Here is a 25,030-nt window from a genome sequence, read left to right on the forward strand (position 1 = left end):
ATTGCTTGAATTTTGTTAGATTGCAAAGGGGAAGCAGCTGTGTGTAATTCTGGATATTAATCACAGGGACAGGGACTAAAGTGCATTTTTGTGTGTGTGTGCAATTGTGTTTCAGTGGACTTGAGTGTGTCTGTTATGTGAAAAACTGCAGGAGCTGCAATTTTACGTTGACTCTAAGGAGTTGCATTTTACCGAACACATCTGGAAAGGTTAGTTAATCACATCACATCACAAAACGTAAAAGGAAATGGCTGATAAATGGCAGAGGTCTGAAAACCCCCCGTCTGGATTTCTCATTGGCTTTGCCATTGAGTGTGAGTCTCAGCTGGGTTTGATCTCTATCAGTTTGTGGTATTATGAGAGCATTGTTGGTGCATTTGAATCCTAATCCTGCCCTTCACTCCCCCTGATATAGCGCTATACTTTAGGGAAAACTTAATCCTTTGTATAGGGTTTATCATCCCTCTTCCAGCTTAAGCTTGAGAGAGCTCATGATGTGAATTTCCATAAGAGGCCAAGCACTAGCGGTATCAATAATAATATTTATTTAGGTAACTCACAGTGGTGATTAGATGCTGCTCACTGATAATTCTCTTGCAAGTGAACTGCCCGAGATCTAACATGACACAACATCATACAGGTTGGTGGGGCATCTATTACCCTGTATGGAATGCTCTCAGAGTTGAAGAGGGAATGTTGAATCTTGATCCAGCCCTGGATCAGAAAGCCCATCTCTTTCCCAGAGCAGCAGGTGACAGGCAAACACACATAGCAAATGCCACCATAACAGTAGGAGCCGAATCATCTCTGGAGGCAAAACTGGCTCAATAAGGACTGTGGAGTGGCAAGGCTTTAATACATATTATTCACAAAGAGCATGATTGATAATGCAAATGTGTCCAGCTGCTAGGGTTGGCAGGCAGAGCACAGCACTGCTCCCAGTGTTTCGCCTCGAATCGCGGAGCCACATTAGAGCCACGTCCCTTGATACCGAAGCAGCATGTGGGAAGACCTCACTCTTCTGTAGATGCTTTTTCCCAGACGTTTGTTTGTGTCCTTACTTACAATCAGCAATCCGTATGTTGCTGAGAGGTCCACAGGGACAATGGGTTGTGCAGTGGCTTTGTTTTTGTCTATCAAAATGCCCATCAAAACAATATGAGAGATCTGAGCCAGAAAACCGATTACCGTGCTTAGTAGCACAGCACCCCCTTGTGAACATTCTACAGCCAAGACTGGCATGGTTTTCTAAGAATGCATACAGGTTTTTAGATTCCCCACTGGGTTCTACTGGTTTCTTGCAGTAAATTTGCTTAATAATAATAATAATAATAATAATAATAATAATAATAATAATAATAATAATATAGCAAGATCAGAACATGCAATGTAACTAAAATATCTTTAAAACCATGAATCAAATAACATTAGAAAGACATTCTCATTAAATTATGGTAGAATCTCAGGTTGAATTTTCTTTATTGGCAAAATTGTAAAGAAATTGTCAATATATTGTCTAAATGATTTTTTGATAAAAAGTGGCAGTGAAAGATACAAAAAGATCTCTGTATAAAATGTACAACAAAATCTTGAGCAGTCAGTTAAACAGAAGAAATAATGGGAGAATGAAATAATCAATAGTTGGGGTAACACTTTAGATTAGGGAACACTTATTCACTATTAGCTAAGAGTTTTCTCTCAATAAACTTCCAATTTGATGCTTATTGATAGTAGGTAAGGTAGTTGTTTGTGGTAGTTATGTTTAGATATGGAGTAGGGTTAAGGGATCTAGAATATGGTCATGCAAAATAATGCATTAATATGTTCTTTGTAAGTACTAATAAACAGACATTATGTTAGCAATATGCATGTTAATAAGCAACTAATAGTGAATAGTATTCCCTATTCTAAAGAATTGCCCTAGTGGAATATGAATAAAAGTGAATAATTAGTTATTATTGCTCTTACACTGGATATTAACCATCCTTCACTATTTTAGGCACTTTCATATGAATTCATATGTTATTTGTATGAAAATGTATGATTTTTAGAAAAAAAGTAACCATGAAGGTCCACCACTAACCTCACACCTTAACCATCAGCAGATCATATGAACATGTACAAAATGAATCATTAAAATAAAAAAAATAAAAAAATTAGCCACAATTAGCATGTAAAATAGTATTGAATTGCCACGATATTGTTGATATCAATGTACACTATATTGTATCAGTTCCTGTTTAGTGCATTTCTTTCACAGATCAGTGATTCCACAATCAGGATGACTGAAAGAAGATGAAAATGTAATCAATAAAGGTCACAGCAGCACACAGTTAAACTTGCAATTTAAATGAAACTACATTACAGATGCATAATGTTTTAAATTATTATTATTATTTTTTTTTTCATGAATTAAACTTACAAAAAGAGCTAATGATTCACATTTTGCATATTATTATTATTATTATTATTATTATTATTATTATTAATAATTTAAAATTAAATATTAAATGGTTTGTTTGTTTGTTAATACCTACTCTTACTGTTTGTCTGCCCTCCTGAAGACATTTGACTATTAAAAAAGAACAGATTAAAAATATGACATCTGAATGAATAAAACCATTTGCTAGAACAAAGTATTATAGTATTCTTGAGAAACGGCAAATGCATGCGCAAAATGAAAACTCACATTCTGTCCTTTTATAGGTTTACTGTAGAACTCAGTGTCCGCTTGCTGACTCGCTCTACGACACTCATTTGCAGATGCAGCTACAACAGAAATAAATAAAAATTAATGAAAGTATTTGACACTGTTATTATAACAGAGCTTAGTGATTGGTGGCTGACTCTAGATGGGATCTTATAAACTGCAAAAACACTGTATAGGTGTATAGGATGGTATAGAACAGATAACAGAAGGTACTACTGTATCTCAAAGTCTTCCATGTTACACAGTTTTCCAGACAAAGTGACTAAAGCCCTTGTGTATAAACAAACAGGTCTAACAGTTTCCCTGAGACACAAAAGCTTCATTGCCACATATAGGGAGGAGACAGCTACAGAGAAAATGTAATCGTAACAAGTAAAAATGTCTTATTTTCATAGCAGGGCATTTCTTACTTACTTGGTGTGTGATGAATGATGCTGATTTTATCTGATGGAGAGAAAAGATGCCTGTTAGCTCTTACACACTTGCATTTCGTCTAGCTTCGTCACTTTCTTTTTCTCTTTCTCATATTCTCACTGTAATCTTTACATTAAGGAATCTCGCTGATCTGTGAGATGTTTTCTCAACTGATAGGGACTGAGTGCAAAGTGGTAGGGCAAAATGAACAACACAAGCAACTTTTTTTCTGAGAAAAAGTGTTTTAATGCCTGTGCAACCAGAAAATAAATAAATAGGGCTTTTGATTTACACTTGAAATTGTTGCATACACATATTAATGAATGATTTATCTCAAATACACTGAGCATATATACTATATACTAGCAATAAACCTACCATAGACACTTTCATCATCCTCTCTGTTGCTGATGATACTAGCCCTCAGCTGCTGTATTTTCTCCTGGGGAAAACATTTTTTTAAACAGGCTTTAATATGCATTAATTTTTAGATTTCATGTCATGAGGAATAAATAATTAATTTGTTGGTTGTGTAAGTTAAAAATAATGAACTATTCTGTTTAAAAGCAATTATTTTTATTATTTTTTTTTTTCAAATGTGCATAGGGATTGACTGCCTCAAAAAAAAAAAAAAAAAATGAAATGGTACAATCCTGGTGCTAACTCAGAATTCTATCCTATCTGTTTTGTAATCATATGAACTTCACTTAGAAAACAGAACTTTTTTCAAATCTTAAGTCAAGAATGACTGACTACCACAAACCTTAGTAAAAATACCCATACATTTTGCGTCTGAAAGGGAAACTACTACAAATGCATATACAGTACAACGGTTAGCTGCAAAAATAATAATCCACACCTTTTTGTTCTCATAATTCTCATTATTTTAATGACAAAAACTTTATCAATTTTTATTCAAAGATGTTTACATTGTCATTTCCACCACAGAAACACAATACAAGGTTTGATATGTGATTGAAATTGCATTTTGTTAAAATATTGTTACTATACACAAACTAGTGAGAATGTAGAATGTATCATATTAGTATTATATTGACATACTAAATGAATTCTAAAGGGTCAACCATGTCCATTACCTGTTGGATGCTATCCATTCCCTTCTGAAGCCTCTGCCAGTCGTTGAATCGATCCAAAGCATCATCTATACTCAGAGAGCCCATCTTCACCTCCTGCTGAAGTTTTATCAGCTCGTCCAGTCCTGGTGGCTGACTGGGCACAAAGGTGTCATAAGTGGTTGAGATGCTGTCCCTCTGCCTCGCTGTCACCATGGAGACCAGAAAGCAGTTAAAATGTTAGCTGTATGATTTAACTGTTTTTATTATTATTATTATTATTATTTCTTTTTTTTTTAATTATTTAAACATGAGATCAGACTCATAACTTCACAGTGCATATAAAACTATCCAATTTTCAGACAGACAAATCTCACCCTGTCTTGTGGGAAAAGAGTACAACATTTCAGCATCTCCTTGCGACTTTTTCTTCTGGAAAACTAAAAATCCAAATAAAAACAGCACATCATGATTAGAGTTCCAGTTATTGCTTCCACACTGCAGCAGTACACCACACATCTGAGAGTTAGTTTGCTTTATCCTGGAGAGTCCACTAGGTGGAGGCATGTATTCATGTATTCTACCCCCTCGGTAGAAATAGCGGTCTGGGGGCACATAGACCGCACTGAAAGGGCACTTTACTGCTGTGTAAGTTAGTGAGCATTCAGCTTGATGAAATAAAATTGTATCTTTGTGTCTCTGATAGTGTTTACAGGGCTTTTATGATGATGACCTGAAAATAAGTTGACTATAAAAAAGGACAGCTGAACATTAGTTCACTATTAAAAAACGGAGTGTCTATTTCACTAAGTGCAAATGTGCAGTTATTTAAGACTTTTGTTAATTATTAAGTTCAGTGGCATATAGTAAAACACGTGCAAAGTCATTTTTGATGCGATTGACCTGGGTTCGATTCCACCAATGGTGTAGCTGGGGCCATACTCAAGTATATGTCGTATGCTTCCATTTTTACATTGTGTGACCTTGGACCACAAAACTAGTTATAATGGTTTATATATACATACATATATGCATATATATATACATACATATATGCATATATATATATATATATATATATATATATATATATATATATATATATATATATATATATATATATATATATACACACACACACACACACACACACACACACACACACACATATATATATATAACTAACTAACTAACTCCTAGTTAAAACACCACCACAGATGCCACAGATTTCATGATATGAGGCATGACAATACTGGATAATAAGCAAATGCTTCCAGATAAACAAGAATCACTCTACCAACCCAGTGAGGGTTAAATAGTCAAAGGAATGCAATGAAAAGCCCATGGAGATCAGTGAAAGCAAGCAAACTGAATTTAAGGGAAGGATGCACTCAGTGATGAAACTGATCGTACAAATGATATGCTGCATATCTTCTGCAGAGCACTGTGTCAGCATTTCCCACTGTCGTTGGTTAGGGTTAAATCTAATCCTCTGTTAGAGAACCTCCTCTTTTGGTCATCATTTAAGACATTACTTATAACATACTCATAAAGAGAACCATATTGTTCCAGCATTTGATCTGACAAAGATTTAAAAACTAGCTGCAATTGTGTGGAATTTTATGCAGCAATCCTGCATTCTTGGGAATCTTCTTTCATTCTGTCATCGTCCCCTGAGAAAATCAATTATGCTGTAATTTTCAGTTATCATGGGTTTTGTAACAATTTTGAAGTTGCTGTAGTTTGAGTCCAAAGACACAACACACACTAGCCCCTCCTCTAGAGGTTTTCAGTCTCCTTGAGTAGGCGAAGAAATATGATCAGTGTGTAGGCAAAAGTCCCTCTGTAGGAATGCATGGAAAAACCTTGCTTTCTCTCCCTTTGTATTTTCATATTTTGAAACAAGAGAGTTGGGAAACATGTAATTTGCCATGCTGGCCGTTCTTGGCCCCTTAAGCTGCTCTGATTGGTTGCAGATGGTGCCATAGTAGTCGAACTGGTGTTTGTGTTTTTGTGTATGCATTTGCATATGTTTCAGTGAGCAGAGAAGTTATAAAACTCCACATGACTAAGCTCAAGCTTATGAAATCAAAATTAACGTTTTTTGGGTGTTAGTATCAATATGTTAGTCTTAAGGTTATCTATAAGCCAGTGTGCTCCAAAACAGTGACAAAATTCAGATTTTGAAGATATAAGCATTGAAAATTTGCAGTTTGTCACTTCTGCCAAAATGGATCAACGATTTTTTTACATCACCTCGTACTTCAGCTTCTCATCAAATCTTCTGACCAATCAAATGCTCTCTAGAATCCGAAGTGCCCACCCACTACACTATAAATAGACGCTGAAGCAGTGGCTGAGATTGGTAATTTGTTCACAATGTAGTTTTTCCCTTACGGTGAATGGCTCATAGTGCACAATGTAGGTTAAAGGGAAGGATTCAGTGTAAATATGCTTCTGATTGGGGCAAATGAGGTCTGGTTTCATGATGTCACACGAACCGTGGCAGCATGCTTAGTCTATTCCGGACTTTGAGATGCGATCGGAGTGGATCATATGCACAAGTTGACATATATTAAAGGGGTGGTTAATTGCAATTTCACTTTTTTAACGTTTGTTAGTGTGTAATGTTGGTGTTTGAACAAAGAATATCGGCAAAGTTACAAAGCTGAAAGTTCTTTTCAAATTCTGGCAGTTTAATGCCTACAAAAACAGCTGGTAGGGACTACAAAAAGTTACTTCACGGGTTCATGATGTAACAAACCCAGATAAACCCAGCCTTGGGGAAAAGGCAGCAAATATTGGACAGCAAATATTGGACTTTCTGCTACCGGATTATGGACTTTCTGACCAACAAACCTCAGCATGTTAGGTCAGGCAACACCTGCTCCACCACCATCACACTCAACACCGGCATACCACAGGGCTGTGTGCTGAGCCCCTTCCTCTACTCCCTCTACACCCACTACTGCAGGCCTGTGCATGGATCCAACTCCATCATTAAGTTTGCAGATGACACCACGGTGATTGGCCTCATTAGAGACAATGATGAGACTGCCTACAGAGAGGAGGTACAGGAACTTTTACCGGTGTGGGATCGAGAACATCCTGAACAGTTGTATCACGGTCTGTATGGGAACTGCTCAGTTGCTGACTGCAAGGCACTGCAAAGGGTGGTGAAAACCGCTCCAACTCATCACAGGGACAACACTTCCTGCTACTGAGAACAACCAGAGAAAAGTGTACATTATAGTGTACATACACTTATTACATAATCCATCTGTATAGTATGTTCATAGTACACCTATCTGTAAATCATGCTGATAGTATTTAAAAAATCTGTAAATTATGCCCATAGTACTGTAATGGATCGGCCAGGCTCCACCACCACCCAATCACAGCGATCCTGATCACCTGAATTTTAAACACTTGCACCCGTCATCGATCAGCACCTCATCAACTGGCATGTATATAAGCACACACCTCACACCCCCTTATTGTCCGATCTCGTACACACGTAGAGGACTCTCTGAATCAGCTATTACATCTATTGGATTTACTTACCTGCTTACTTACCTCCTGTGTTCCTCCTAGTGTCTCCTTGTCTCTCAGTGTCTCCGTGTCCTCCTAGTCCCGGACTGCTGAGGTGTGTGCTCCTCCCGTGCACTTCCCAAACTCCTGTAAGGACGAAGAATCTGATCACCATTCCTATTATATCCTTTGAACTTATCCACAAACTTAATACTCACCATATTCATTACTGGACTATACTCTGTGATAAACATCAAATAAACATCTTTGTATATTACAACCTGTTGTGTCAAGACCTCTTCCTTTACAGAAGATCGGACCAACACAGACGCAACAGATGAATCACCAAAATTCATTCCAGGAGCTCGTCGACTCACTTTGACGAGTGCTCCTCACTCACACTGGTACCACCACCATCACCACCCAGCACTTCCTCCATCTCAACCAGCACTTCTTCGGCTACCATCATCGCTAGTCCCATGGCCTGACCTGCACCCTACTCTGGCTCGGCGGAGGAGTGCAATGGATTCCTCCTTCAATGCACTCACATTTTAAATGCAACCGCAATCATATCCTACGGACTCTGCCAAAATTGCTTTTATTATTTCTCTGCTGTCAGGACCTGCGTTGCAGTGGGCGGAGACGATCTGGGCCCAGGCCAGCCCCGTCACTCAGAATCTGCAGAGTTTCTTAGTGCATTTCAGTAAAGTGTTTGGAAGGACGGATGGAGATACCTTGATGGGCGGGCAACTCTACCACTTGCAGCAAGGTACTATGTCAAACAATGAGTATTCACTGAAGTTCAGGACTCTCGCAGCAGTAAGTGGATGGAATGAGTGAGCGTTGCTAATGACCTACAGACAGGGACTGGAGCCCCAGCTCACTTACAGCTCGCTGCGTATGATGATGCGTTTGGATTGGAGAAATTCATTTAGTTATCCATCCATTGTTCCAACTGCATGAAGTCCTGTGTAGCAGCCACACCAGTCTCCGACACAGCCACTTACCTCCGCCAGCCAGAGCCCACTTACCCTCCAGAACCAGAACTGGAACCCATGATTGTGGAGAGGCAACGGTTGTCATCAGCTGAGTGGCAGAGAAGGCTGACCCGGGGTCTCTGTTTGTATTGTGGAACTCAGGGGCATATAATCCTGGCATGCCCCCTTCACCCTCCATGTCCTGTGGTGAGTGTGATTCAGCCTGATATTGTTAAGATGGAACCACTCACTGCCTGTGTAATGCTTACTGCCTCCAATATTTCTGTTTCAGTATCAGCCCTTATCGACTCCGGATCAGCAGGGAACTTCAAGTCAAGTCAAGTCAAGTCATCTTTATTTATATAGTGCTTTAAACAAAAAAGATTGCGTCAAAGCAACTGAACAATATTAATTAGGAAAACAGTGTGTCAATAATGCAAAATGACAGTTAAAGGCAGTTCATCACTGAATTCAGTGATGTCATCATGCAGCTCAGTTCAGTTTAAATAGTATCTGTGCAATAATTTGCAATCAAGTCAACAATATCGCTGTAAATGAAGTGTCCCCAACTAAGCAAGCCAGAGGCGACATCGGCAAGGAACCAAAACTCCATCAGTGAGAGACTGGAGAAAAAAACCTTGGGAGAAACCAGGCTCAGTTGGTGGGACAGTTCTCCTCTGACCAGACGAAACCAGCAGTTCAATTCCAGGCTGCAGCAAAGTCAGATTGTGCAGAAGAATCATCTGTTTCCTGTGGTCTTGTCCCGGTGGTGGTGTGAGTGAGGTTTTTTAAAGTGGTTTTGTATATGGGGCTCTAGTCCTGGTCTCCGCTGTCTTTCAGGGCTGTAGAGGTACTTTCTAGGTGCTTATCCACCATCTGGGCTGGATACATACTGGATCCGGGTGACTGCAGTGACCCTCTGACTTGGATAGAGACTGGATCTGGTGGCTATGGTGACCTCGGAATAAGAGAGAAACAGACTAATATGAGCGTAGATGCCATTCTTCTAACGATGTAGCAAGTACATTGGGTGTTATGGGAAGTGTTCCCGGTTCCGGGTTTACCTAATTAATGCAGCCTAAAAATCCTTTAACGGATTTGGATATTAGAAGTGTATTAGTATGTTATGTGTAAGCCAGGTTAAAGAGATGGGTCTTTAATCTAGATTTAAACTGCAAGAGTGTGTCTGCCTCCCGAACAATGTTAGGTAGGTTATTCCAGAGTTTGGGCGCTAAATAGGAGAAGGATCTGCCGCCCGCAGTTGACTTTGATATTCTAGGTATTATCAAATTGCCAGAGTTTTGAGAACGGAGCGGACGTGGAGGACTATAAGGTAACAAGAGCTTGTTCAAATACTGAGGTGCTAAACCATTCAGGGCTTTATAAGTAATAAGCAAGGTTTCTAAAATCTATACGATGTTTGATAGGGAGCCAGTGCAGTGTTGACAGGACCGGGCTAACATGATCATACTTCCTGGTTCTAGTAAGAAGTCTAGCTGCTGCATTTTGGACTAACTGGAGTTTGTTTACTAAGCGTGCAGAACAACCACCCAGTAGAGCATTACAATAGTCTAACCTTGAGGTCATAAACGCATGGATTAACATTTCTGCATTTGACATTGAGAGCATAGGCCGTAATTTTGATATATTTTTGAGATGGAAAAATGCAGTTTTACAAATGCTAGAAACGTGGCTTTCTAAGGAAAGGTTGCTATCAAATAGCACACCTAGGTTCCTAACTGATGACGAAGAATTGACAGAGCAGCCATCAAGGCTTAGACAGCGTTCTAGGTCATTACATGCAGAGCTTTTAGGCCCTATAATTAACACCTCTGTTTTTTTCAGAATTTAGCAGTAAGAAATTACTCGTCATCCAGTTTTTTATATCGACTATGCATTCCATTAGTTTCTCAAATTGGTATGTTTCGCCAGGCCACCTAGAAATATAGAGCTGAGTATCATCAGCATAACAGTGAAAGCTAACACCGTGTTTCCTGATGATATCTCCCAAGGGTAACATGTAAAGCGTGAAGAGTAACGGCCCTAGTACTGAGCCTTGCGGTACTCCATACTGCACTTGTGAACGATATGATACCTCTTCATTCACTGCTACGAATTGATGGCGGTCATATAAGTACGATTTAAACCATGTGTTCTAGTCTATGCAAAAGAATAGTGTGGTCAATAGTGTCGAACGCAGCACTAAGATCCAATAGCACTAATAGAGAGATACAACCACGATCAGATGATAAGAGCAGGTCATTTGTAACTATAAGGAGAGCAGTCTCAGTACTATGATACGGTCTAAATCCTGACTGGAAATCCTCACAGATGCCATTTTTCTCTAAGAAGGAACATAATTGTGAGGATACTACCTTTTCTAGTATCTTTGAAAGAAAAGGGAGATTCGAGATCGGTCTATAATTAACTAGTTCTTTGGGGTCAAGTTGTGGTTTTTTTGATGAGAGGCTTAATAACAGCCAGTTTGAAGGATTTTGGGACATAACCTAATAACAATGAGGAATTAATAATAGTCAGAAGAGGATCTATGACTTCTGGAAGCACCTCTTTTAGGAGCTTAGATGGAATAGGGTCTAACATACATGTTGTTGGTTTAGATGATTTAACAAGTTTATACAATTCTTCCTCTCCTATAGTAGAGAATGAGTGGATTTGTTCCTCAGGGGATCTATAGTGCACTGTCTGATGTGATACTGTAGCTGATGGCTGCATGGTTACAATTTTATCTCTAATAGTATCGACTTTAGAAGTAAAGTAGTTCATAAAGTCATTACTGCTGTGCTGTTGAGAAATGTCAACACTTGTTGATGCTTTATTTTTCGTTAATTTAGCCACTGTATTGAATAAATACCTGGGGTTATGTTTGTTTTCTTCTAAAAGAGACGAAAAGTAATTTTATATTTATATTTTATAAGCAGTTTTTAATGCTTTTCTGTAAGATAGGTTACTTTCCCTCCAAGCAATACGAAATACTTCTAGTTTTGTTTTCCTCCAGCTGCGCTCCCTTTTCCGGGCTGCTCTCTTTAGGGTGCGAGTGTGCTCATTATACCACGGTGTCAGACTGTTTTCCTTAACCTTCCTTAAGCGTAAAGGAGCAACTGTATTTAAAATGCTAGAAAAGAGAGAGTCCATAGTTTCTGTTACATCATCAAGTTGTTCTGAGGTTTTGGATATGCTAAGGAATTGGGATACATCAGGAAGATTACTTACAAAGCAGTCTTTTGTGGTAGAAGTGATGGTTCTACCATACTTGTAACAAGAAGTGGAATTTACAGTTTTAGCTATATGAAGTTTGCACAAAACTAAATAATGATCTGAGATATCATCGCTTGGCTGCATAATTTCAACACCATCAACATCAATTCCATGTGACAGTATTAAATCTAGAGTATGATTTCGACAATGAGTAGGTCCTGAGACGTGTTGTCTAACCCCAATAGAGTTCAGAATGTCTATAAATGCTGATCCCAATGCATCTTTTTCATTATCAACATGGATATTAAAATCGCCAACAATTAAAACTTTATCTGCAGCCAGCACTAACTCGGATGTAAAATCAGCAAACTCTTTAATAAAGTCTGTATGGTGCCCTGGTGGCCTGTATACAGTAGCCAGTACAAACATCACAGGGGATTTATCATTAACATTTGTTTCTCTGGATAATGTTATATTAAGCACCAATACTTCAAACGAGTTATACTTGAAGCCTGCCCTCTGAGAAATCCTGAAAACATTGTTATAAATTGAAGCAACCCCTCCCCCTTTACCTTTTGGACGTGGCTCATGTTTATAACAGTAATCTTGGGGTGTAGACTCATTTAAAATAATGTAATCATCAGGTTTTAGCCAGGTTTCTGTCAAACAGAGTGCATCTAGATTATGATCAGTGATCATATTATTTACAAAAAGTGCTTTCGTAGAAAGGGACCTGATATTCAATAAGCCAAGCTTTATCATTTGTTTATCCGTATTGCATCTGTTTTTTATTTGTTGAACCTCAATTAAATTGTTGCTCTTCTGGACGTTTTTTGTATTTTCTAGCCCGGGGAACAGACACAGTCTCTATAGTGTGATATCTAGGTGAAAGAGTCTCTATGTGCTGAGAATTAACTGACTTCTGTGACATTAGGCGGCTAGCAGACGGTCGGTTTAGCCAGTCTGTCTGCTTCCTGACCTGGGCCCCAGTTAGTCAAGTACAAACTCTAAGACTATGTGCCATATTTCTAGAAAGAAGAGCGGCACCACCCCAGGAGGGATGAAGACCATTTCTTTTCAACAGGTCAGGTCTGCCCCAAAAGCTTGTCCAATTGTCTATGAAACCTATGTTATTCTGCGGGCACCACTTAGACATCCAGCCATTGAGTGATGACAATCTGCTATGTATCTCATCACCACGGTAAGCAGGGAGGGGACCAGAGCATATTACAGTGTCTGACATCATGCTTGCAAGTTCACACACCTCTTCATCTCAAGGAACGTCTGCCGCCAGCTCAAATTGCAAGCTACCTCCTCCAAAAGGTCTACCAAAGTTCAGTCAATAACCGGAAAACCACTTGGTTATAAACATGTGCGGCACCGTGTGGGTCCCATCACTCTTCGTCTTGGCCTCCTTCACTCTGAGGAGATCCATCTTCTGGTTCTTGCGGGGTCTACTGACGACGTCATCCTAGGGTGCCCATGGTTGGTTAAGCATAACCCCATTCTGTCCTGGAGAACAGGAGAAGTCTTGAAGTGGGGCACAGATTGCTTCCCAGGCTGCTTCCCCGCGATCACCAGTCAAGAGACCCGAGGAGGTCCTCCCTGTAAATTCTACCTCCATTGAAATTCCCATCTAGAAGCAGTCCGTAGATATTCCAGCCCGCTATGCCCCCTTCAATGACTTTTTTTGCTCCAAACAAGCCTCCCGCTTACCACCACATCGGCCATGGGACTGCACAATAGACCTCATTCCGGATGAGTCAGTGCCCTGTGGGAAAATATATCCCCTGTCGCTTCCTGAGCAGAAGGCCATGGAGGAGTATATCAAGGAGTCACTGGGCCAAGGTTACATAAATCCATCAAATTCCCCTACTGCATCCAGCTTTTTTTTCATCACCAAGAAGGACGGAGGCATGAGACCCTGTATCGATTACCAAGCCCTCAATAATATCACTATCAAGTTCTGGTATCCTCTTCCCCTTGTCCCCAATGCCCTGGAACATCTCCATGGAGCCACCACCTTCACAAAGTTGGACCTCCACAGCACATAACCTCAACCGGATATGTGAGGGGGATGAATGGAAGATGGCCTTTGTGACCCCTACTGGCCACTATGTGTACTTGGTCATGCCCTATGGACTTGCTTACATCCCCTCCGTATTCCAGGACTTTATGCATGAGGTGCTCCGGGAGTTTCTTCATTGCTTTGTCATTGTTTACATAGATGACATCCTCATCTACTCCTGGAGCCAGGCCAAACATCGCCATCACGTTGCGGAGGTCCTCCAATGCCTGAGAGAGCACCATCTATACCTCAAGGCTGAGAAGTGCACTTTCCAGCAAACCACTGTTCAATTCCTGGGGTATAACATAGATCATACCGGAATCCAGATGGACAAGGGGAAGGTGGAAGCAATAACCTCCTGGCAAGAACCCACCACAGGCAGGGAACAAGGATTTGCCAACTTCTACCGTTGCTTTATACAGAATTACAGTTGTATTACCAGTCCACTCACAAGCATGCTGCAAAGAAAGCCCAAGTCCCTGTAAAGGGAGTGAGTAAAACTGGCTGTGTTTAAGACTACATAATGTTATTATATTATCTTTAAATTATTATTTTTTATTATTATTATTATTATTATTTTTAATTATTGTTCCTGGATAAGTAGGATGCTCTTGTAATAAAGTAGCGGTGGTAGAGGACAGATTTTAAGTATCAATTCTGCTTAAAAAGATGCAATCTAATCCTATTTACATGAAATAATCCTGCTCCCAAGAAGGTTTAACCTTACGGACCTGTTGCTATGACAGCAACTCCAGCATGAGCTTCGAAGAACCAAATGCCAAGTCCATTTGCTATGTGGGTATATTTTCAAATAAGTCTAAGGGCCTGTTTACATCTGGTCACTTCATGCGTTTTTTTTTTCTTTCTGATCGGATAGTTAAATCCAATCGCTCAAACCACTTCAGGAGGTGGATCTGGTTGTTGAAACCACATATGCAATTTTTACTCAAAACGTTAAAATAATAAATGTATGAGAGCATGTTACAGGCTATATGACATTATAGTCAGATATGACAGCACTAATACAACACGCATTGCCACGGATGACGTTTTGTGACGACACATTTATGTCATTTTAACAAATCAGATATACGATCAGTGAAAACGCATGAAATGACCAGGTGTAAACAGGCCCTAAAGGACCCGATTAGCTGGATCAGGTGTGTTTAATTAGGGTTGGAGTTAAACTGTGTTGTCTGTTATATTTAGTTTTGCAAGAGTGATATTTACATGACTTTGATTCTTGAATGCTGTTACATTGTCAACAAATTTGTTTATGAAATTTGGAACATTGCATAGTTGACTGATATGCTGAAAAACCATTTTTGACCAATACGGCTGACACAATGACAAAATCCATTTTCATTTTGGTGGCACTGGCCACAATAACTGACACAATAACTAGGTTTTGAAGCATGAATTAACTGTTTTGGATGAGCTACTATGTTTTGCAGAAATGCAATTAAGTGGTGATGTTCCAGCAAACAGCTGTGACAATTGCACTTACAGTTGAGTCAAAAAAGAGAAAAAAGCTAATGATGAGAAAAAACTATAATGCATATGGTTTATGGAATATGATATGTTTAATTTTAACCATTGTGCACACTGTAAAATGTGCTCTGATGAAAATACAGTTTAGAAAATACAGTTTAGAAAATATAGGTCCATGCTATTCTTTCTAAATATATCACAAAACTTCAGTTTAAATCAGTAAAAACAATGAAGACTCCCTCCATGATATAAATATGAATAGCCAGTGTGATGTCTTTAAGAATACTACAGAAGTTTGTACATCAGAGAGAGGGAATTTCAGAGGAACAGATAATAACAGTATTGCAAAAATAGAACACATCTTTGACCTCCTTTTTGTCTATCATCCCTTTATGACAAAGAGGCTTGTCAAAATCTACTTCTTATTCTCTTTATCTTTTAGTCCAACATGAAACCTTAGGTAGGATTTTTATTGTCAATAAAAAGGCAGTCTTCTTGACTTCTGCAACAGAAATATTAAAAGGTGAACTAAGGCAGAGAGTTAGATATGATGCCATATAAAATATAATGTTATTACAAGGCGGCCATAGCAAAGCTAGCTAGATTTCATCTGTTTCATATAGAATAGCCTTTGATATTGCTGTAAATATATCTCATTACTTTGCCTGACATTATTGTCCCAAAAGTGTGTGTGGTGCATATTGATATACAAATAATCTATAACATTAACATGACAAAATTAACTACATAACTGTAAAAAGTGAAATGTTACTTATTTGTCTAGCAGCTCCCATGTTAGATATCCCCTTATCAAAAAGGAAAATGGTTTGGTCTTGTAGTCCGGCGCTAGTCCGGTGATGAAGGAATTGATGCTTAAAACATAAATAGCAATCAAAGTAGGTGGTGAGATTAATATTGTAAGTGTGAATATTCTTTTCACATTTTCTCTCTTTTTCTTGATGCTTGCTCTTTATCATTATGCTCTAAAGGAGCAAAGGTTCTCAAAGTTTTTTTTTTTTTTTTTTTTCACAAAAATTAGTCATACGTCGTTTGTAAGATTTGTAAGAAACATCTACCAAGGGTCTGCTACTGTTTTCATAAGATCATGAGATCTGTCTGTCATAAGAAGGAACAGTGATTGTGATCTAGCAAGAGCACCGCTTCTTTGATGCTTTGTGAATACAGCTCCAGGATTGTATAAATGATTTATAAAGCTCTAACAATACAAGTCACTTGCCACCTTTCACTTATTGAATTATTAATGAAACTGAAATTGAACATTTAAGATTGCTGCCTGTAATGAATGGTCCATATTTAGGTCTTTTTTCTCCCAAGTCTATTAAAGGATTAGAGGGCAAAAAGCAGTCTGATATATTATTAAGTATTTATAAACACAGAGAACTGACTGAATTGGGGCAACACAGCAACATCAACCATTATAATGAGTGAAATGGAAGCTCTGTAGTTTTATTGACGGAATAATTTAGACCCCCGAATTATTTTTCAATATGTTTTAATGTATAGCAGGCAATGGTGTTTGTTAAAGAGCTCTTAAAGGAATTAAATAAGTGCATTCGCTGTCAGTGTCAACAGCTGATTAAAGGTCCTCAGCTGGCCAAATTAAAACTCAAACTGTCCACAATTCATAATTAAGGGAATTAAAAATTCAAACCTTGTGCGATGAAGGGAGTCTTGTCCTCTGGGGTAGGAAGGGAGTCAGGCCGAGGGGTCGGTGCAGGGGGGCGGTTCACTATTACTACAGAGCTGCTGGATGTGAGGATGGTGTCATACTCTTCCACATCTCTACCCAGGGGAGTATAGACATTTTCATCTTCATTGTTTTGGTGTTCCTCATTAGGATCAACCAACCAAAGATTATCTGTGTAAAGGGCAAATGGATGTTAATTTCCGAAACACCAGCATTTAGCTGTAAATAATGAGGGACTGAATTCAAATACAAATTTTAATTGACAGTAATATATATGAAACAGGTTCCATGAGTGAGTCATTGATTGATTCACTAAACCAATTCATTCAAAACACAGATTGGTTAGACTTTATTTTAAGGTGTCCTTGTTACAGTGTAATTATACATTTAAAATCTCAGTAATATTAATTTACTACATGCACTTACTATGTGGTTAGGGTATGGCTTAGGGTCACTTGCATGTAATTATGCATAATTAATTGTTATTATAATGTAACGTGTAACAAGGACACCTTAAAATAAAGTGTTACTCACAGATTAATTTCAGAATAAAATAAATAGTGCTTCTCAATCAGAAGGCTGAATCCAAGTGATGTTGAGTTCAGTCCTTCTAAGGTAGTGTTCATTTAGAAAAAAACTGATTTCCTTATATAGTTCAGTTCCTTATAAGTAGTTAGTCTTAACAAAAAGTAGAACAAAAATGAAAATTGTTTATAAATTATTACCAGGGTTGAAACAAACATACCTGCTCTTCCCATCAACTCATAAACACTGGTGTCAGTGTTGCCATCATTGTCATCTAGTGTCTATAAGAAGATTATTAATAACAAATTAATAACAAATTAATGATTAATGATCATTATCAAATGAATGATGATAATTAATAATGACAAGATTTGTAAAGAGCATATATGTGACTGAAAAGGAAAACACCAACCTTATTACGTTTAAACATCAAAGTACAGACAAGATTCAAATGTTTGGTAAAACTGCTGATGTACAATAGGTCTTCTGTGGTGATTTAGATCTAAATTGAAATTACCTTTAATATGACACAGTCTGAGAATGACAGATTGTAAAGTTGTTTTATATAATTTAGACCTTGATTCAGAGCTAAAAATTAACAAAATGTAAATTTGTTATGACTGCTCCAATAACCACTAGAGTAGGAGGAATTGTATGTGACTATATGTGTCCTTTCCTTAGAAAGCCAAGTTTCTAGCATTTGTATAACTGCATTTTTCCATCTCAAAAATATATCTAAATTACGGCCTATGCTCTCAATGTAAAATGCAGAAATGTTAATCCATGCGTTTATGACCTCAAGTTTAGACTATTGTATTGCTCTATTGGGTGGTTGTTCTGCACGCTTAGTAAACAAACTCCAGTTAGTCCAAAATGCAGCAGCTAGAGTTCTTACTAGAACCAGGAAGTATGATCATATTAGCCCGGTCCTGTCAACACTGCACTGGCTCCCTATCAAACATTGTATAGATTTTAAAATCTTGCTCATTAATTATAAAGCCCTGAAAGGTTTAGCACCTCAGTATTTGAATGAGCTCTTGTTACATTATAGTCCTCCACGTCTGCTGCGTTCTCAAAACTCTGGCAATTTGATAATACCTAGAATATCAAAGTCAACTGCGGGCGGCAGATCCTTCTCCTATTTAGCGCCCAAACTCTGGAATAACCTACCTAACCTAACATTGTTCGGGAGGCAGACACACTCTTGCAGTTTAAACGTAGATTAAAGACCTATCTCTTTAACCTGGCTTACACATAACATACTAATACACTTCTAATATCCAAATCCGTTAAAGGATTTTTAGGCTGCATTAATTAGGTAAACCAGAACCGGGAACACTTCCCATAACACCCGATGTACTTGCTACATCGTTAGAAGAATGGCATCTACGCTCATATTAGTCTGTTTCTCTCTTATTCCGAGGTCACCGTAGCCACCAGATCCAGTCTGTATGCAGATCAGAGGGTCACTGCAGTCACCCGGATCCAGTATGTATCCAGCCCAGATGATGGATCAGCACCTAGAGAGGACTTCTACAGCCCTGAAAGACAGCGGAGACCAGGACAACTAGAGCCCCAGAGACAGATCCCCTGTAAAGACCTTGTCTCAGACGACCACCGGAAGAAGACCATAGAAAAAAGATGATTCTTCTGCACAATCTGACTTTGCTGCAGCCTGGAATTGAACTGCTGGTTTCGTCTGGTCAGAGGAGAACTGGCCCCCCGACTGAGCCTGGTTTCTCCCAAGGTTTTTTCTCCACTCTGTCACCGATGGAGTTTTGGTTCCTTGCCGCTTTCGCCTCTGGCTTGCTTAGTTGGGGACACTTCATTTACAGCGATATCGTTGACTTGATTGCAAATTTTTGCACAGATACTATTTAAACTGAACTGAGCTGCATGATGACATCACTGAATTCAATGATGAACTGCCTTTAACTGTCATTTTGTATTATTGACACACTGTTTTCCTAATGTTGTTCAGTTGCTTTGACCCAATCTTTTTTGTTTAAAGCGCTATATAAATAAAGGTGACTTGACTTGACTATTGCATGTTGCATTCAGTGCAAGTTTTTGCCAAGCTTGCAGAATTGATTTGTAAATGCCGCAAAGTTGGTCAACAGCAAAGCAATGGTTGTTGTGGAAAGCACTGACATCCAGCTGTGAGGGGGCTGTTATTATACAGCTAACAATAGGCTACTTCTAAACCAGTTTTACTCCATTCAAATAATAAATACAAAATTATGAAAGTAGGCACACTACAAAGTGTTCACTTTAGTGTTATGCATACTTCATTCTGACTGCCTCTCTCTGTGTTCTGTTCCTTAGCAACCTGCTATCATTCACTTATAATGATAGCTTCTACTTCTTCCCCTTCAATATTGATTACGCACATTATGCATTCAGTGTTATGAATATACTCATTAGAGCAGAAAGGGAGAATTAACAGATAGACAAGAGAAGCTTATTATGCATCACACTTTGAGGGGCTGTGAGATATAATTGATTTGATGTAGGACCTGAGCGTAACATCATTTTATCCAAATATGCTCTCCTGTTGTGATGAATAATTCAAATATTTTGTGCTGTCAGAGAAAGAATCTGACACATCAGGGGACTGACACACAAGTAATAATAACAACAACAACAAGATAGGAGGAGAATGTTAAGACAACAACAGAAAATGAATGTGATTTTTATTCATTTATTTATTTATTGTGACACTATGTAGAAAATGTTGTTAACTAAAGCATAGCATTAGTTTTGGCAAGTCACGTTAATCAAGCTAGTGTCAGCTGACTCTCAGCTGATTCATATCTACCTACATGTATAGGGATGCGACAACTATCACAGCACCCATATATAAGGTCCTTCTGTATTATCAGCAGCTTTCGCATTGCTCAATAGCTAATTAAATTGCAAATTTGGCATGCAAACCATATCATCTCACTAGAAATTGTGAAATTTCCCCGACACCCCATGGACTTCACCTCAGATTTATTCCAGATTGTGTACTTCAAATGCGAATTTGTTGCATTGATCATAAGCTGCCTGATTGGAGGTGACTGAGTTAGCATTTCTTCTAGCATCACTGTATTATTGACATGGACACCATGAGTTATACTAATGTGACTGACTCAAGAACAAGTTTAGATGGGATCTGCACTTCTCGCATGAAGTATATGAAGAGATCAAGCATCCACGTCACAGCTGACTGTGTTTCACTCTCCATTAATCTCTAAATGTCTTCACAAGCTAAGATAAATTCCTTTTTAATGCTCTCAGGTTACTGGCAACATGCTTGTAGCTAAGGCTATCCACTTTGCTTAGGCTTATTAGTCAGTTTCAGTAAAATGCTCATGCTAGGCTAAATATGCATTGTAAGAGTTGTTGTTCAGTTGAACTTAGCGAAGAGTGATTCTGTTTGAGTATCTGACAAGCCTGTTCTATTTAGTTGTATTGGAAACATGCTTATTCTTAAAGCTGTATAGTAGGGGTGGGAGCTATACCGGTATGAACGTGACTACCAGTATTATGTTGTTGCATTATATGGATTTTGCTATACCATGGATACTGTTATATATTCATGAATTCAAATTTTGTATTCATATAGTTTTGTTCAACTTGATTCGTTTTACAAGTTTAAACACAAATGATGATAAAGAGTCGAGGCTGAACGTTTTTTGTCCTCTGTGTGCAACGCTGTACTACACAGGCATTAGTAATCAAACACAGAGCATCATAACAGACCAAATTAATAGAGCGCAAATCCCCTATTCCAGTGGTTCACAAACTTAGGGATTGTGTACAGTCAGCAGATTACTTTGCAAAAGAAACCTTTGCAGGGTGATAAGGACTACACTGTGTAATTTTCCCATTTATCATGTGGCCAATTTCCTAATAAGTAAATAATTGAGCACAAAATATTTATTTGACATATTTTAATACCTCAGCACGGCTCGCAGTTCCCGCTTGAGCGCTCCGTTATCAGTTGTAGCAGTTGTGATTGTATCAATAACAGACCAATAAATGGTGCGATTGAAGAATCAGAGTTGTATTGCAGGGAGCCATGTAGAAATATAAATAAATGATGCATGGTTCTGCTCCAAGTATGTAAGTTACAAGTTTGTGAAAGGACTTCCAGTGCCAGGCAAACGTTAAGCAGATTATGAATATACTTAAGATTCAAAAATAATAAAACAACGTGTCTACACCAGACATGAGCGGCGCGATTTGAAAAAAGCAAATAGAACCCAGTGATGTTCTGTGCTGTGGATGAGGCGTGGCACAACGAGGCAAATCCATGACAGTAAACTGATGCCCTGTTCTATTTCTGACAAACTCCAGCGCTCTGAAACAAAGAACAATTTCAAAAATTCATAAGAGAATCGTGAAAAAATAGTTTCTTCAAAAATATTAAGCAGCAAAAATGTTTACAACATTGATAATATTCAGAAATTGTTACTGAGCAGCAAATCAGCATATTAGAATGATTTCTGAAGGATCATGTGACACTGAACACTGGAGTAATGATGCAAAAAAAATCAGTTTTGATCACAGGAATACAGCCTATTTAGCCTATTTGCTAAAACATTCAAATAGACATTTTAAATGGACAATATTTCACAATATTATGGTGTTTACTGTATTTTTAATAAATTAATGTAGCCTTGGTGAGCATAAGAGATTTAAAAAAAAAAGAAAAAGAGGTGGTATAAATATTGAAAATATTTTTCTCTACAAAAATGGGGGTCTGACAGAAAAGGTTTGGGAACCATTGGCCAACTCAAACACTTTTAATTTAATTTAATTTAATTTAATTTAATTTAATTTAATTTAATTTAATTTAATTTAATTTAATTTAATTTAATTTAATTTAATTTATACAGGCCTATTGCACTTCTGCACTTTTTGAGCAAAACAATGGCACAATAAAAAAAAATTAAAAAAAATAAATAAATAAAAAAACCTTTTCAGGTCTATGTCCAATCCCTCACTTTTTCTGTTAGCTTCTATGTCTAATGTCCAATTCCTCACTTTTTCTATTAGCAGCCATATCACCCTCTGCAGCCCAAGACTGGTTGCCCTGGTCAGTACCTGGATGGGAGACCTCCTGGGAAGACTAGGTTGCTGCTGGAAGAGGTGTTAGTGGGGCCAGCAGGGGGTGCTAACCCTGTGGTTTGTGTGGGTCCTAACATCCCAGTATAGTGACTGGGATAGATACTGTCAACAAGCACCGTGCTTTGGATGAGACATTAAACCAAGGTCCTGACTCTCTGTGGTCACTAAAAATGCCAGGATGTCCTTTGAAAAAGAGTAGGGGTGTAACCCTGGCATCCTGGCCAAATTTGCCCATTGACCTCTGTCCATCATGGCCTCCTAATCATCCCCATATACTGACTGGCTTCATCACTCTGTCTCCTCTCCACCAATAAGCTGGTGTGTGGTGGGCGTTCTGGCGCAATATGGCTCCAGTCGCATCATCAAGGTGGATGCTCCACACTGGTGGTGGTTAAGGAGATTCCCCCCTTCTATGTAAAGCACTCTGAGTGCCCAGAAAAGTGCTATATAAATGTAAGGAATTATTATTATAATTATTATTATTGCAGGTTTCGCCAACATACAAACCCGATTCCAAAAAAGTTGGGACACTGTACAAATTGTGAGTAAAAAAGAAATGGAATAATTTACAAATCTCATAAACTTATATTTTATTCGCAATAGAATATAGACAACATATCAAATGAAAATTCTACTGTGTTGGAGCGTGGAGTGTGGAGCGCGGAACGAGAAGACGTGGAGTACATCAACAAGGAGATTTTAATTAAATCAAGGGAACCAGGAAAACACATGTAGCAGAGGAGGTTGACATTCACAATACCGGACAAGGAAACATGGAAACACACACAGCTTAAATAATAAGGGAGCTAATGGGACACACCTGGGATCAACAGAACTAAATGGGAGCAGGAACAGGAAAACCAAATCTGGGCATAAACATAACATGGAGCACATGGGGAAGAAAACACACACAGACACGGAATAGAGTCTGACAATAGGAATGCGACATCTATCACAACACCCACATATGAGGTCCTTCAGTATCATCAGCAGGTTTCGCATTGCTCAGTAGCTAATTATGTTTAAAGTTTCAATTAAAATACTGAACATAAATTATATCCACAATACATTTTTGTTAGTTCTGTTCTATTACCCTGGGAGGTTATCAGTGCTCTCCCTGCTCCTATCCATGCTAGGCTGCAGGGAGTTCTTGCCCAGAAAAGGGCCATACTGCCAATCCAAACTGTATGCTAATTGTCAATCATCTTTGACGATAGTGGTCTTAACAGAAATGAGGACACTAGCATATGGTCATACATTTTTACCCTAACATTACACTACATCACGCTCCTGGCTTCTTTTACCCCCAGTGTGGGATTAAATGATTACATGATTTTTAAATCAAATCAAACATATTTTACCATATACAAACTATTGCATGATTTTTAAACCAAAACAAACTTATTTTACTTTCTATCCACACTGTGTATACATTTATTTATACAACAGTGACTTTCTGATCCTTGAATCTCATTGGCTGATAAGATTGCGATATTACAGTGATAACAGAGCTCCTCCAGCCACTTCAACATCTGTATCATATATTAGGCCGGGTTCACACCGCAAGCTGCAGCAGAGCGGAAGCAGCGCGTTAGCAGCAGGTAGGGGGGAGAGCGGAAGCAGCGCGCGGCTATTTTGCTTTCACACCGGCAGCGGAGGCAGCGTGCAACTGAACAGCGGATTTTGGACAGAGTACTGTCAATTGGTTCCAATTGAATCAATTTTATTTTTTTCTTGAAAAGAACAATAATTCTACAATTTCACACATTGGTTTTATGTAGCCAACACATGTTTTCTGCTGAACATTCCAATGTATTAGAGGAAAGTGGCAGGCTTTTGAGGTTGCTTTTTATGTTGAACTTTAAGTACTTTGACATATTTTAACATAAAAAAAAAAAAAATATATATATATATATATATATATATATATATATATATATATATATATATATATATATATTAATATATATTATCTGAATTATATTTATTATATATTACCTTTTGATATTTTTAACATTAGCTCTTACCTCCATAAAAAACTATTTTATATGTTGATACACAGAATATCTGACACATCAAATACATACATTACCCATCATAAAAAGCTTATAGATAATTCATAAATGTATACGGCAAACTTCTTAACAGAGACAATGTAAATGAGCAAACTCTCGAAAATAGAAAAAAAGACACAGATCA

The 25,030-nt window shown here is 38.2% G+C and overlaps 1 protein-coding gene across 1 annotated transcript in view; it reads right to left on the reverse strand.

Moving 5' to 3' along the window:
- Nucleotides 1-1,472: 1,472 nt before the first annotated feature.
- Nucleotides 1,473-25,030, reverse strand: part of LOC109052121 (B-cell scaffold protein with ankyrin repeats-like) — a 173,663-nt gene continuing 150,105 nt past the window's right edge. The window contains exons 8-16 of the mRNA XM_042728372.1: nt 17,934-17,994; nt 17,153-17,359; nt 4,575-4,637; nt 4,222-4,403; nt 3,503-3,566; nt 3,125-3,154; nt 2,690-2,769; nt 2,538-2,572; nt 1,473-2,285 (exon numbers count right to left, since the gene is read on the reverse strand). Of these exons, the coding sequence (XP_042584306.1) occupies nt 2,540-2,572; nt 2,690-2,769; nt 3,125-3,154; nt 3,503-3,566; nt 4,222-4,403; nt 4,575-4,637; nt 17,153-17,359; nt 17,934-17,994 (720 nt within the window). The 3' untranslated portion in view covers nt 1,473-2,285; nt 2,538-2,539. The remainder of the gene's footprint in view (nt 2,286-2,537; nt 2,573-2,689; nt 2,770-3,124; nt 3,155-3,502; nt 3,567-4,221; nt 4,404-4,574; nt 4,638-17,152; nt 17,360-17,933; nt 17,995-25,030) is intronic.

Source organism: Cyprinus carpio, chromosome B7, assembly GCF_018340385.1.
Source record: "Cyprinus carpio isolate SPL01 chromosome B7, ASM1834038v1, whole genome shotgun sequence".
Taxonomy (NCBI): domain Eukaryota; kingdom Metazoa; phylum Chordata; class Actinopteri; order Cypriniformes; family Cyprinidae; genus Cyprinus; species Cyprinus carpio.